This window comes from Melospiza georgiana, chromosome 3 (assembly GCF_028018845.1).
Source record: "Melospiza georgiana isolate bMelGeo1 chromosome 3, bMelGeo1.pri, whole genome shotgun sequence".
NCBI lineage: Eukaryota > Metazoa > Chordata > Aves > Passeriformes > Passerellidae > Melospiza > Melospiza georgiana.
The window spans coordinates 60,996,659-61,009,681 of NC_080432.1; the positions used below are offsets into that span (position 1 = coordinate 60,996,659).

General features: G+C 43.9%; 1 protein-coding gene across 3 annotated transcripts in view; it reads right to left on the reverse strand.

The window, feature by feature from the left end:
- Positions 1-6,497, reverse strand: part of LOC131081216 (SAM and SH3 domain-containing protein 1-like) — a 525,757-nt gene extending 519,260 nt beyond the window's left edge. For all 3 annotated transcript variants that reach the window (XM_058020163.1, XM_058020165.1, XM_058020162.1), the window contains exon 1: positions 5,219-6,497. In XM_058020163.1, the coding sequence (XP_057876146.1) occupies positions 5,219-5,668 (450 nt within the window). In that variant the 5' untranslated portion in view covers positions 5,669-6,497. The remainder of the gene's footprint in view (positions 1-5,218) is intronic.
- Between the last annotated feature and the right edge of the window lie 6,526 nt (positions 6,498-13,023).

The window sequence follows — 13,023 nt, forward strand, 5'->3', positions numbered from 1 at the left end:
GATACTATCCTCTCTCAGGATGCCACCTGTAATGTACCCTAATGAGATCTTCCATCCCTCTTAAATGAAAAATAATGAAATCCATGAAGATTTGCATTCAACATTTCCAGAGGAGATTGAATACACTTTAAAATATTCAGGAACAATTCAAATGCAAATACAATATAGTACTGTATTGTTCACATTCTGAAACATTTTGCTTTGATGGGCTGATTGGAAGATCTTTTCCAGTTTGTGTTTGGTGAGTTTAATAAATGGGGACTTTGAAACAGCTGCCAAATATATGAGGTGCTAAGTTTTCTTTAAAAGAAAACAGAGTTGTGAAGTCAAAGGCAAATTCCGTGGTATCTTATATAAAATACCTTTTCACTTCCTGAACATTGCCTGTAGCTTTGCTAATTTATTGCCATGAAAATATTGTTACTACTTAATGCACTAGTACTTCTGTCAATAGGCAGCTTTCCCCAAGGCATATTTGAGAACGCTCTGCTAATCAGAGTTGATGCAGTTATTCTAAAGCAGCCAGGTCTTTAGAAAAAGGTTCATGTTTAATTCCAGTACAGGTGAGTGTTGTCATTTCTTCAAAGCACAATATTTTTAATTTGCTGAATTCACTTCTGTAGATATCTAAAGTACTGATTACATTATCCCAGCCCCAGCTTGAACCAGTGTATTTCAAAGTAGAATTGCTGTCTTCTTTACCTCTTAAAACTTAACTTTTGTGAAATATTCCTCATTTTGTAGTGGCAAGGATTAAACAAAGACTTAATCAGAACCACAAATCTGTGCTATATTATCAGCACATAACTTAAAAAGAACGTGTTTGGGTGTTTAAGCAGATACTCATTTGGATCTGACATTTAACTTTTCTACATCTGCTTGAACTCTTGAGATTATGATCTCATGCATCTGAATTTTTAGTTTGTTTTCCAAGCATGCTGATAATCATGAAGAGCACAGTGAGTGACAATGAGGTCATGTACATGTACATATGTCATACTACAGTTTTATTCTCTCTAATAAATATGGAAATCTCCATGACTATAACTTTACTGAGGTTAAGCAAATAATCTTAATTGGTGTGGGAGATTTAATGCAAGTATGTTTTTAATGTACTTGCAATTCCATGCAGATGAAAAATTGAATAAAGTTCCTCAAGAAAGAGGTCAGGCCATTTATTTCAATTAGAAATAATAATGAAATTACAGTAAACTGTTAAATGTCACTTAATCTACGTTCAAGATAAATAGAGTACTAAATTTCTCTTGGCATGTTCCACAACAAGGTACCCTACTTGTCTTTTTATTGACAGAGTTGAATGCTCCTCTGCTCCCTCTTCCACAGTGACATTTAGTGACTTCTTCGCAAACCCAGCATGGACATTATCCATTCTGGAATAAGCCTACCAAAGAAAAAAGTGTTTTTTGTGAAGTTCATGGCTATACTTATCAGATCCCCTTATTTCAGATCAGTGCTGTGTTTTCCTACATTCACCTTCACTGTAATGCAGGGGGTATGCTCATTTTGGTTTCCTTCTGCCATCAATTCATTTCCCAAAACTTCTAGGGGTAAAAGACTGTCAAAAGTCTTTCTACATTGTGCATAATTAACTTTCTAATTAATGACAGAATTATAACCATCAAAGATAATTTTTTTGAGCAGCTAGATGTTTCAAGATGACAAAAAGTTTCACTTGGTCATGGGCTCTTTTTTGAAGGGCATTAAATCCCATCACCTCCAGAAGAAGTTTCTTAGACATGGGAGACTCCTAAGGCTACCAGCCAGCAATAGCAAGCTTGGTGAAAAAACTAAAACATAAAGCTTTGAGTACTATGGAGCATTACCAACATGGAACAAAATCTGACTCCTTTGCAGCTTTCCTCAGTTACTGTTACGTTCCTTGGTTTACCTGAAATCCACATAGGATACAATATAAGGAGGTGAGGCCTCATACAAATTCTCCATGGAAATAATCAAGATGGCTTATGATAATTCTCTGTGTCTGAAGTCACCCACACACATGGCTTCAATTCCAATTTTAAGGGATTTATGTTAAGCTCTGTAAAGTAGCTGTTAGCCATTTCTGCTGACTGAAATCAAACTAAGTTAAACTAAATTTTACCATAGCAATAGGTTTCTATTCTGCCAACTCTGTTGTTCCACCTTTCATCTGAAACTACAGCAAAAAGGAAAGACAGCAAAAGGATGCTTTTAACATCTCCACAGCCACATACAATATTAATTTTTGATCTCTTGGTATGTTTACAGCCCAGCCAGCTAGCAAAAGACTCTGAAGAAGCCAGAGGAGCAACACTTCCAGTTCTCAGGGATGTTTTAAAATAAAACACCAAATCTTGCTTGAGAACTTCTTAACTGAGTCCAAGAAGTACTCCTCAGGGAACAAATGCACATACATATGTACATGTACACACATATACACACCAGCAGGGTCCTCCTTTCAGAGACACTAAGTTCTAAGCATAGATATTAAGAAGAAAAGATGGCATTCTCCATGTAAGCCATGGAAATGGAAAACTAGTATGCAGCTCAGCACAACCAGAAATGCAAATAGTTGTCAAATAGTGGTCTAGTGCCTCACTCCAGAATGTCCACATGACAAAGATGACTAGTAAATGTATACAAAAAAACCATGACATTAACTTCAAGTTGATTCTTCAGTCCTGTGTGCTGCAGAAAATACATTCAATTCCTCTTGACATTAAGAAGCCTGTATAGTTTACATATGCTATATGTTCTATATAAAACTCTAATGCCTAAATTATACACACAATTTTCTAAAGTTTGGGGTTTTTAGGTTTTGCTGGATTTTTTTTTTAAGACACTGCTATAATATGGCTCTTTCCCAAATGCAAAAATACAGTATTTCATCTTTCTTGCTCAAAACAACACCCAATGAATAATGTACAGTGACATGATCTTCTGCTATTTACTTTAAGCCATTTTGGAGATAGATTGCTACAGTGGGTGGCATTCAGAATAATGCATGTTGAGCAACACACATTCAAATCTTGCCAGCTTTATGCTTTCTTACAACTTGCTACAATGTGAAGTGATTCACACAGAGAAAAGATTTTTCTGTTACTGTAAAAAATTATGTTATATGCATTTATTATCCAAAATAAATACATTGACACCTCAGCCTGAAAAAAAAAAAAACCAAACTAGGAAAATAAACTTTGTTTCTCTTTGGATTTCAAAACATGACATTTAGATTTTAAAAAATTAAAGCCAAGTGATGTTTTCTGTGTAAGTCAAGCTTGTCCTGACAGTTAATCCACATTGTTATCAGACTCATCAAATTAAAATAAAGTGAGCTAAAGAAGAAATCAATGCCAAGGATTTGAACTGCCTTGATGTCATATGCTGGCATCTTATAAATTTTACAATTCCTGTGGAAAAGTATCAAAGAATCATTTAAATTGGAAAAGACCTGTAAGACCACTGAGTCCATCCTTACCCTGCACTGCCAAGTCTGCCACCAAACCTTGTCCCAAAGAGCCACTTCTACACAACTTTAAAATACCACAGAGAGAAGGCAGATGATCCACTTGGAAAGACTGAACTGTTAACTAAGAACACACACAAAGTCAAATGGAAGAAGTGAAACACAGCTGTGGAGGTGGTAATGTGGTGCAGCTACACTGACAAGCCATAACTTCCATGGAATTTCTTTTATATCAAATGTGTAATGGTAATTTCAATCTAATGATGTGTTACTCCAAACCCTGGAGGGAAAAGAATCTCCGCAAAATGACACAGTAACTTTTGGAAGATGTTGTACTTATGTTCATGAGTGTTAAATCTGACATAATGTCTTTTACCATATCCTCAGCCAGAAGCTCAGAAAAAGGGAACAAATAAACATCCCAAACCAGACAACTGTGCTGTACTTGAGAAGTGACTATGGGCCTCTGTCACCAAGATGTTAAAAAACTGGAATACTGAAATTTGTAGTTTTATTATCTGCACCTTCACAATGTTATCCAAATTGAATTTTACCCATTATCCTCACAGCCATGTCCATGACAGCAGATAACACATTCTCAATTTTAATTCTGTAAATCCAGACTTGCAGCCCTCCCCATCACCTTGCCTCCATACATTCATAAGCATTTCAGAGAGAAAGAGTACCCGCAAGTTGAAGGTCAACATCAACTGCTCAGTCTTTCTGAAAAATGACACTTCAAATCATTGAAGAAAATATAGGCAACTTGGGTTATCAAACTACTCTGAAGCACTTCATTCTTAACTCTTAAACCCCCATACATTATAATACCTTCGTTTCTTTCACAAATAGTTTTCTTCTCTACGGTATTATTAATTTTATTCTGTTGTTTTACTTATTCTGCTAATTACATTTTCAGCAGGAAATCTACCAAAAATTTCAGACAAAACAATTTCAAACTTCCAAAACTGATGAATCTTGCATTTCTCTTTTGCCAGGAACCTTTAAGTTTAGCTTTTTAGCATTACACCTTTTCAAAAGATAAGAATTAGGTAAACATTGAGGCTTCATCAGCCTGGAATGGACTCTACTGAGATGTACCCTTTTCTGGCCTTTCAGCAGACTGTGCATCCTGGAGACTGGCTGACCTGTGCTGGAGCCTGCTGAATAGTTTTGACATTCACCAGTCACTACCATATTCCAGCAAATAAATCCAGGCAACAGTTGGATTCAGCTGCTGGAGTTCTTCCTCCAGCCAGATGATCGCTTATTTCAGGAGCCATTTCACCAACAGCAACTGACTAAAACAGGACCACTAGCAAAAGATGAGAGAAGACACCCCTCTTGAACACAATGGAAAAGTTTCACAGAAAAGACAAAGAAACGCCCAAACCATTAAGACCATCCTGTCAATTTCCACTTTCCCACCTCAAACTAAACCAGACTAATAGGAACAGTTAATGAAAAGAAAGGGAGGCAAAACCTAAACACAGCACCATGCCATACCACCAGTGCCAGAACGTGATGGTGGATCTGACCTTTGTTGGCCCCACTACTTTTCGCACCTTGCTGGTGCTCAATCCTTACCAAATCCCCTCCAAAACACCAGTGGCACAACTGGAGAAACTTAGCACCGGCACATGGCATAGGCGGGACCAGGCCCTGCTGGACCCCCATCCCCAGCCCATCCGCCCCGCTACTCCCGACAGCCACGGCTCCTGCTGGGGGGGCGGCCGGCGGGGACCCCCTTACCTTGTTGGAGTAGGGCGGCTTACTCAGGTTGATGCCGTCGCGGACGAGCTTGTCCCGGATCATGATCTTCAGCTTCAGCCTGGGGTACGCGACCAGCCCCGCGCCGCCCGCCGCCCCCCGCCGCCCGCCGGCCCGGGCCCTGGGGGCCGCCCCCCGCCGCGGCTCCTCGGGCCCCCCCGCCCGGCGGGGACAGCGCCCGGTGGGGGCGGGCGGCGGCGGCTCCAGGGTGAAGTAGAGCCCCGCCGCCCTCTCGTCCGCCTCCTTCAGCCGCCGCACGGCTTCGTGGATCCGGCGGCGGTGGTGGGGCACGGCCACGCCGATGGCATCCAGGTCCGGGTCGCCGATCTGCTTGCAGACCTCCAGGTCGTCGTAGCCATTATCGACGAAGGACTCCGCGTACTGGGGGAGCTGCAGGGTCTTCAGCCACTCGTAGACTATGTTGGTGCACATGCTGGCTCCAAAATAATAACGATTGCAACTTTCAGCACTGAAGCCAGCCTTCCCCTTTCCACTTTTCGCCAAAGGACGTAAAGCCACAAAAACTGCGATGCAAGTAAGAGGTCTCAAAATCAAGGTCAAGAAAACATCCACCAGGAAAAGGAAAAAAAAAAAATCCTTAAAGCAGATCAGTAGGGCACCGCAGGCACTGCTGACCGAACCCCTCCTGCTTATTCCTCCTCTTGTACCGAGTACAGCCGCTTTCTGCCACCGGAGAAGGGAGGCTCGGACTGGAGAGAAGCAAAATATAAGGGTGCATCCCCTAAAATCCCAGGTCACTGCTGCACAACATCCACCCACTTTCTCTGGAAGTAATTCTCAGTCGCTGTCTTTTTTTTTTTTCCTTTCTTCCTTTCAGTGTTAGTTTCTGTTTCTGCTTCTGTCTCACCTTCCTGCTCTCTGTCGTATGATGAATCTGTTTACTATAAGTAACTGCTTTGGTACACGATGGTGTCGGGAGAGGATCCCGCACCCTCGCCCAGCGTGGGCAGGGGTGCCGGTGTGCAGTGCGCTCCTCTCCCACGCCTCTCCCAGCAGCGGGCGCACACGGCGGCTTTTGATTTCCTTTTAAACGGCTCTTTTCGGATTAGGAGCAAAACAGAGGGAAGGAGAAAAAAAGAAAATCCCACTCACTTTTCCGAGTTACTTTCCCAGTTTCCCTTCATCCCCGTAAAGCTGGTAAAATGCGCTTCGCTGGCAGCGAGACCAGAAACTGCTTTCCAGCTCCACTTTCTCCGCGCTGATGCCGGCGGTGCCTTCCTGCCCCAGCGGGGCACGCAGCCCTACGCCCGGCCCGCACAACTTTCCCCGCGTTCTTTCCCCTATCTCTGCTGGCGCTCCCGCCGCTGTCCGCAGCCGCCCTGGGCAGGAGGCGGCGGCGGCGGGGCCGTGCGGGCGGCCGGCGCTCCGTGCATCCTCCGGCGGCGGATGAGCCGATCTGCGGCAGGTCACCGGCGCTGCCCCCGCCTTCCCCGGATGCCGCCGGAGCTCTCCCTTCCCGGCCACCGGTACCCGGAGCGGTGCTCCCCGCCCGGGTCCTCCCTCTCCTCTACCCCGGAGGCGCCTGATGCGCCGCCCGCAGATCTCCTCCGGCTCCTCCCGGTGCGGCTTCTCCCCGCTCCTCCTCCGCGCCCGCCGCCCCGCTGCCAGCCCCCTGCCCCGGCTCTCCCCCAGGCCTTTCCAACTTTCCCTGCCGGCTGCCCGCGGTCTCTGCCGCTCGCCTGCCCTGCCCGACCGGCCGGGTGCAGCCGGCCCGGGAGGCAAGGCAGCCTGGCAGGGCAGCGGCTCGGGGCCGCCGCGGCTCCGCGGGCTCTCGGCCGGGCTTGCCCGCCCCGTATTCCCCGGGACACGGGAACGCCGAGGGGGGCACGGCCCGGGGAGCTGCCCCCCAGCGCCCTTGGGACAGCCGGACAGACGGCGGCGCCGGCTGCCCCGCGGGGCAGCGAGCCCTTTGCGGTGGAAGGGGGACCCTTCGTGGGTCGGAGGGGCGCAGAGCGGCGCTGTCCCGGCGAGCGGCGCTGCCCGGGGAGCGGTGCGGGCAGGCGGGAGGCGCCGGGCCCGCTCCCCCCGCGCCGCCGGGGCCGCCCGGGGCCGCTGAGGCGCCGCGCGCTGCCCGCGAACGCCGGGCTCGCAGCGCCCCCGCCGGGCCGCCGAGGGAAGCGCCGCAGGCCCGGCCCGGCCCGGCCCCGCCGCCGCCCGCGGCTCCCCTCGCCTGGGGCTGAGGGCAGGACCCCTGCCATTTTCATTTTAAACTGCTTGAAACTTGTTTTTCTGCGAAGATCCCTCCTCATGCCGGCTGAGGGGAGCTGGGGACAGGCGGCAGCCTTCCGCTGCACAGAGGTGCCGGAGGAGGGGCATCCCTCCCCCAATTTTGTAATTCGGCGGAGAGCGTTATTCGGAACGGGTTTCTTGCAGGACTTTTATTAGCAGGGTTAGGCGCACATTTGTCCCCGGGCTTCATGTAGCTCGCCACATGATTGCGCAGCACAGCGGCGTTCTCACAGCAAGCATCGCGCTGCAAGGTGTTTCGGAAAGGTTAGCTACTTACCAGCGGTTAAATGCAGCCTCTGGGCATAAAGGATCACAGGGTCGTCTGCTAAAGAGGGAGAAAAGGAGGAAGAGCATTTTACTCCTTTTAAAATCTCCTTCCATCTTCTTTTTTTTTCTTTTTCTTTTTTTCCCCCTGAATCTTGTTTTCCTTCCAGACCACATAATATGTCAAACTCTCCTCTAGTCTACAGACAGATTGATGCAGCAATTATCTTCTCTTCACAGACCTGATGAAAGACTGACAGCACCGGCAAAACTAGCAAGGAGGTTCTGTGATCTGGAGCTGGAACTGATGGTATGAGAGGCAGGAAATCTGACTGATGCAGGCCCTATTCATCAGTCTTATTGACAATACATACTGAATTATATCATTTTTATGTGTGCATTTTGGAAGAGTCTTGAAAAGTTTTTAAGATATTGCAAATGTTATGATTTGGATGTGCTTGGTGAAAGGGTAAGACCCTTCTGATGGGGCTGCAGGAGGAGAAGTGGTGGGTTCCCATGGAACTGTGGAGGCTGGGAAGGTTGCAACATTGTCAGCCTCTCTGGTGGTTTGGCACTGATGTTGGTTTCACAAAAATTAAGTCACCTGTCATCAAATACAGTAAAGTTTTATGGGACAGTGAAACACAAAAATAAACAACAATAGAAAAAAAGAAAGACAATCAGAAGTCCAGGAAACAAAAGACTGGTCTATCTCACCTCAACCCCACAGAGAAATCTAGGACAAGTCTTTGTGAGGACTTACATCAGGTTTGGGTGGGTAGTTAGAGGGAATGTTCCTCAGTGTTGATACTAGTGCCAGCACTGTTCATCATTGTCACTGATGCTCCCAGTGCCAAGGTGGAATACATACTCAGGGAGTTCCCAGACAACACCAAATAGTGGGGAGGGTAGTCAATATGTTGGCAAGGTGAATCAAGAGTAAAGAAGGAAGGTCAAAAAGTGGCAGAGCAGATGGAGGCATGTTTTGATTGATAATAGCAAACTCATTTTGAAGAAGTCCTTTATGTGCTTTTTATTAACTGCAGTGAAATTATTCAGGGACACTAAGGGTTGTTTATTTTTTCTACATTCAAAATTTATTTGATTTTTCACACATTAAGGAAGATGCATGGGCATTTCCTCTGGATACCTGACTACTGTTCAGTGTTTTGAGTCATGCACTCACATATTTGATGGTTGAAGAAAAACTAGACAAGAACACAAACACTTTAAAGCTGAGTACTCACATAATGAATGAATACAATTCCAACAAGATATTTGTGAAGGTGTTCAGGTAGAACAGGAAATTCTGTGCAGATGCACACAAAGACTGAGTACCCCATGACTATACTGCAAGGAATAATGTGCAATGAACAAGTGGAAGCTAATATTTCTGTGGATTTTTTTAAAAGAGGAGAGCCAGACTCTAAAATATTTCTCTAGGGTTTCCACTAGGGCACAAGGTGAATAAGCCACTAGAACTCCTCATACACAAAGGCAAATGTTTGCAGAACCAGGCTATTAGTTCAGGTAAATAGAGCTATTTATACTTGTGTGTAAAATGTTGCTTTTATTTGACTGTACGTGGTATGCATTGGAAAAGGGTCCAGAAGGAAATAACAATGACTGTGAGAGCTTTGAATGTACCCAATGTCTTACCCCAACTGTTAATCCTAGAAAACATACAGCAACCTAACTCAGCATCTAAAGGAAGATTTGGCCATGTAAACTCTGCAGAGAAATAAACTTAGAACTTCAAAAACTAGTATACATCATGCCAATTCCCACAGCTGTACTAACTCTAATGGAAAGTACTATCTGTTAAATGTTCTGGAGATTGACTTCTCCTCATTAAAAAATCAGATGGCCATTATTTAAAGTACTCTTTTATTGGAAAAAAGGCTCCCAATATTACCAGTAAGATTGTGCCTGGGCCAGTCTGACCCTCGCTGCTGGGCCAAAGGCAGCAACTGCGGTGTGTCACCCCAGAGATACCTTGGCTTGCTGGTGGTTGCAGCTGGGCACTGAACAAGTCCAGGCTTGTAAGGGACCCCGTTACCTCAGGAGGATAGCTTCAGGCGATGGTGAAGAGAAAAAGGAGAGGATTCTGCTGGAGGGTTTAATGTCCAGAGGTTTATTCCATGGTTACAGAGGTCTGAACGTGAGGACCTGCTCCAACAGAACGATCACCGCATGGTCTGATCACCTTTTTAAGCTCAGGGACAGGGGGAGGGGAGGTACAGGTGAGCCACCAACCAGGTGAGAGGGGCAGGGTCTCAGGGGAAGATGACACCCAGACAGGCCAATGACCCCTGGGCCTGAGGGGCATCCTTTGAACTTGACCAACCACACGACGCCTTGCTGGAACGTTTAGCCTGATTGACAGGACTCACTCAGCATGGGGGCAAGGGGGAAGGGATAGACGTACAGGCACACCTGGGAAAGTGACCTGGAAGGCCAAAATGGGACATCACAGCACACCACAACACTCTTTCATAGAAGATTAGGAAAATTTCGTTTGGAGAGGACCCCTGGGAGTCACCCAGTCCCATACCTCACTCAGAGCAGACCTAATTGCAAACTCAGATCAGATTGCCAATGGGTTTGCCCCATTGACTTTGAAAATCCACTGGGATGGAGGTTCCCCAGTCTTTCTGGGTGGTCTCTTCCAGCACTGATCTACTCTCACCATGAAGAATTTCTTCCCCTTGTCTGGTCAAAGCAATTGTGACCTTTGTCTCATGTCCTTTTGCTGAGCATTTCTGAGAATGGTTTGACTCTGTCTTCTCTATGGCTTTCCCCACAGGCAATGAAAAACTGCAGTGTGATCCCCTTTGCCTCTTCATCTGTATAATAAACAAACCAAGTTCTCCTAGCCTCTTATCATATTTTGTCAGCAGACAAAATCTTTAAAACATGTTTATGAGGTATGTAAGTAAAAGTTTTATCACAGAAAATACAAACAACAACAAAAAAAACTAATGAGAACATTGGAATCAGGAATTTATATGAAATTTAAATGTAAAAATAGAACTGTTTACAAAACAGATTTATCACTTAGAATTTTATATAAACAAAGCAATGTTTTAATTAAAAGGAAACTTTAAAATATACAAAAACATGACCCCACTCTAAATTTACTCACTATGTTTGTAATAACTTAATGCTCACTGAGACTATACAACAGGGAATGTGAAAGGATCTAGCTGATTAAATATCCATTGTTCTTTGTTGTGTATATAAAATTAATTTCTATTTGAGAGTGCATTTGAAACAGAACAGTTACTTTATTTACTGTGATTCTCCTTTCCTGTAAAAATTTACAGGCATTAATTTCAGTTCTCTTTTTAATGAGATACATTTCATCAGAACAAGTTCTGTAACAAGAATTCAGTCTAAAAATTACCCTCTTTTTCCTTAGTAACAGAAAGAAAATTTATTGCAGCCAAACTTCTTCCACAGACTAGCAAATTCTCCATTCAACATTCTCCATTCAACCAATCAACTTCAAGCACTTTATTTTTGATATCACAGTCCATGAGAAGGTAAATGGGCTTGCACAAATTTTACTTTCTTGGCCTTTTGTAACAAAGATTCTATCCTGAAAGAAAATGAAATTACCCTAAACCAAAACAAAAATTTTGTGATTATTTTACCAGCTGCTGACAGATACCTATTTTCACAAAGCAATAGTTCCCTATAATAATTTAGGGTGGGTTTGTCTTTACAAACATAAAAAACACTGACCAACTCTCATTGTTACTAGATTTGAGCCAGCAGGTAGTGCTGATATGGTGTGTGTATGGTTGAATTTTACCCAAACCCAAAACATTTTGCTTCACACTCAATGCTCTTTAAGTGAACTGCTTCTTGTAGATAAATATAAGAAAAAATCTTAAATTATCACTAACAGTAATTGCTAATTACTAATAGTAATAGTAATATTACTACTGCATAAGTTGTGGAAATCCCTACTAATACCAACTGAATATCAGCACAGTGGGTAGAAAATTAATAAATATTAACACCCTCACAATTTACAATCTAGTGCTTCTATGTGATACTGTCTGGAAATCATAATGAAGAAAAAGCTTGAAGGTTTGCTCTCTTGGTCATTTATTTCTGTTTTCTTTTTTCTATGAAGTTCTACTTACTCGTCTTCATCAAGAAGAGCTTCTTCATAAGACACATTCATTAATCATGAAACAGCAATCTTTATAAGGCTTTCAACTTGGATTTTTTTCCCAGTGAGAAATTTAATTTAAAGCATTGGCTAATGCCCAACAAAATTGAATTCACAGTCAGTATAGTCACATGCCTTAAACAAATATGTTTTGAAAATCCACAAACATCAAGCACCAGGTTTCCAGGAAACGAAAGAGAAGAAAACGATTTAATAAAATGGGCAACAATAATTTTTAATTATTGTTGTTTGTATTATTATTATCTGTAATTCCTGTGGAAAAGAAAGCATATGCCAGGGAAGGGGAGAACCCCTCAATCCTCCATAAATTATCCTCTCCCTTCCAAAGGGGTCCTCTGGTGTCCTAAAACCTCAAGTTAGTATCCTGGCCATGGTGGATACCAGGGAAAGAACCCTGCCTTTCAGTTCAGACCAGCTGAGCCTTCTCTGTGCTCCTAGAGCAGTGTCACCCATTCATCCTACAGAGCTTCATCAAAGCTGCCCTATGACAGACAGGTCCTGGTTTGTCCCATGTTTGCTTTTACTCTGGCTCTCTTCAGCAATATATACACAAAGCCCCAAATTTAGAAAATACTTAGGGGAAGACAGATAGAAAATAATGAGATTTTCAAAATTATTCAAAACCCAGACTCTCTTAAGTAAATATGCATTACATCTGTGTGTAGAGGGATAGAATATAAGTAAATAAAGGTAGCATAGAAAGTAATCTCACCCCCTAAAGAGTTGCAGCTGGGTTAATTATTAAGGCTTAGGAGCAGGCCCGATGTTAAGAGGCCGCAGCTGTAGCCAATCAGCAGAGTGTTATGAAAGAGTGGATTGGTTGGCTGAGGGGAACTGGAGTCAGTGGCTGCTCTGAGGGCAAGGAAGGGATAGTGCCTACAGGAGCTGCCTATGGGAAATATCAAGGAGGTACAAAACTCTAGCAATATGGAATCTTTGCAATATAATTATAATAGAACTCTTGCAATATAGTAACAACATCTGTGTCCTTAAACTTCTTTCTGTTAGGTGCATAGCTGATTGTAGACTGGCTGTTCCTGTTAGCTCCTGGCATGTGTTCAGGTTCCCT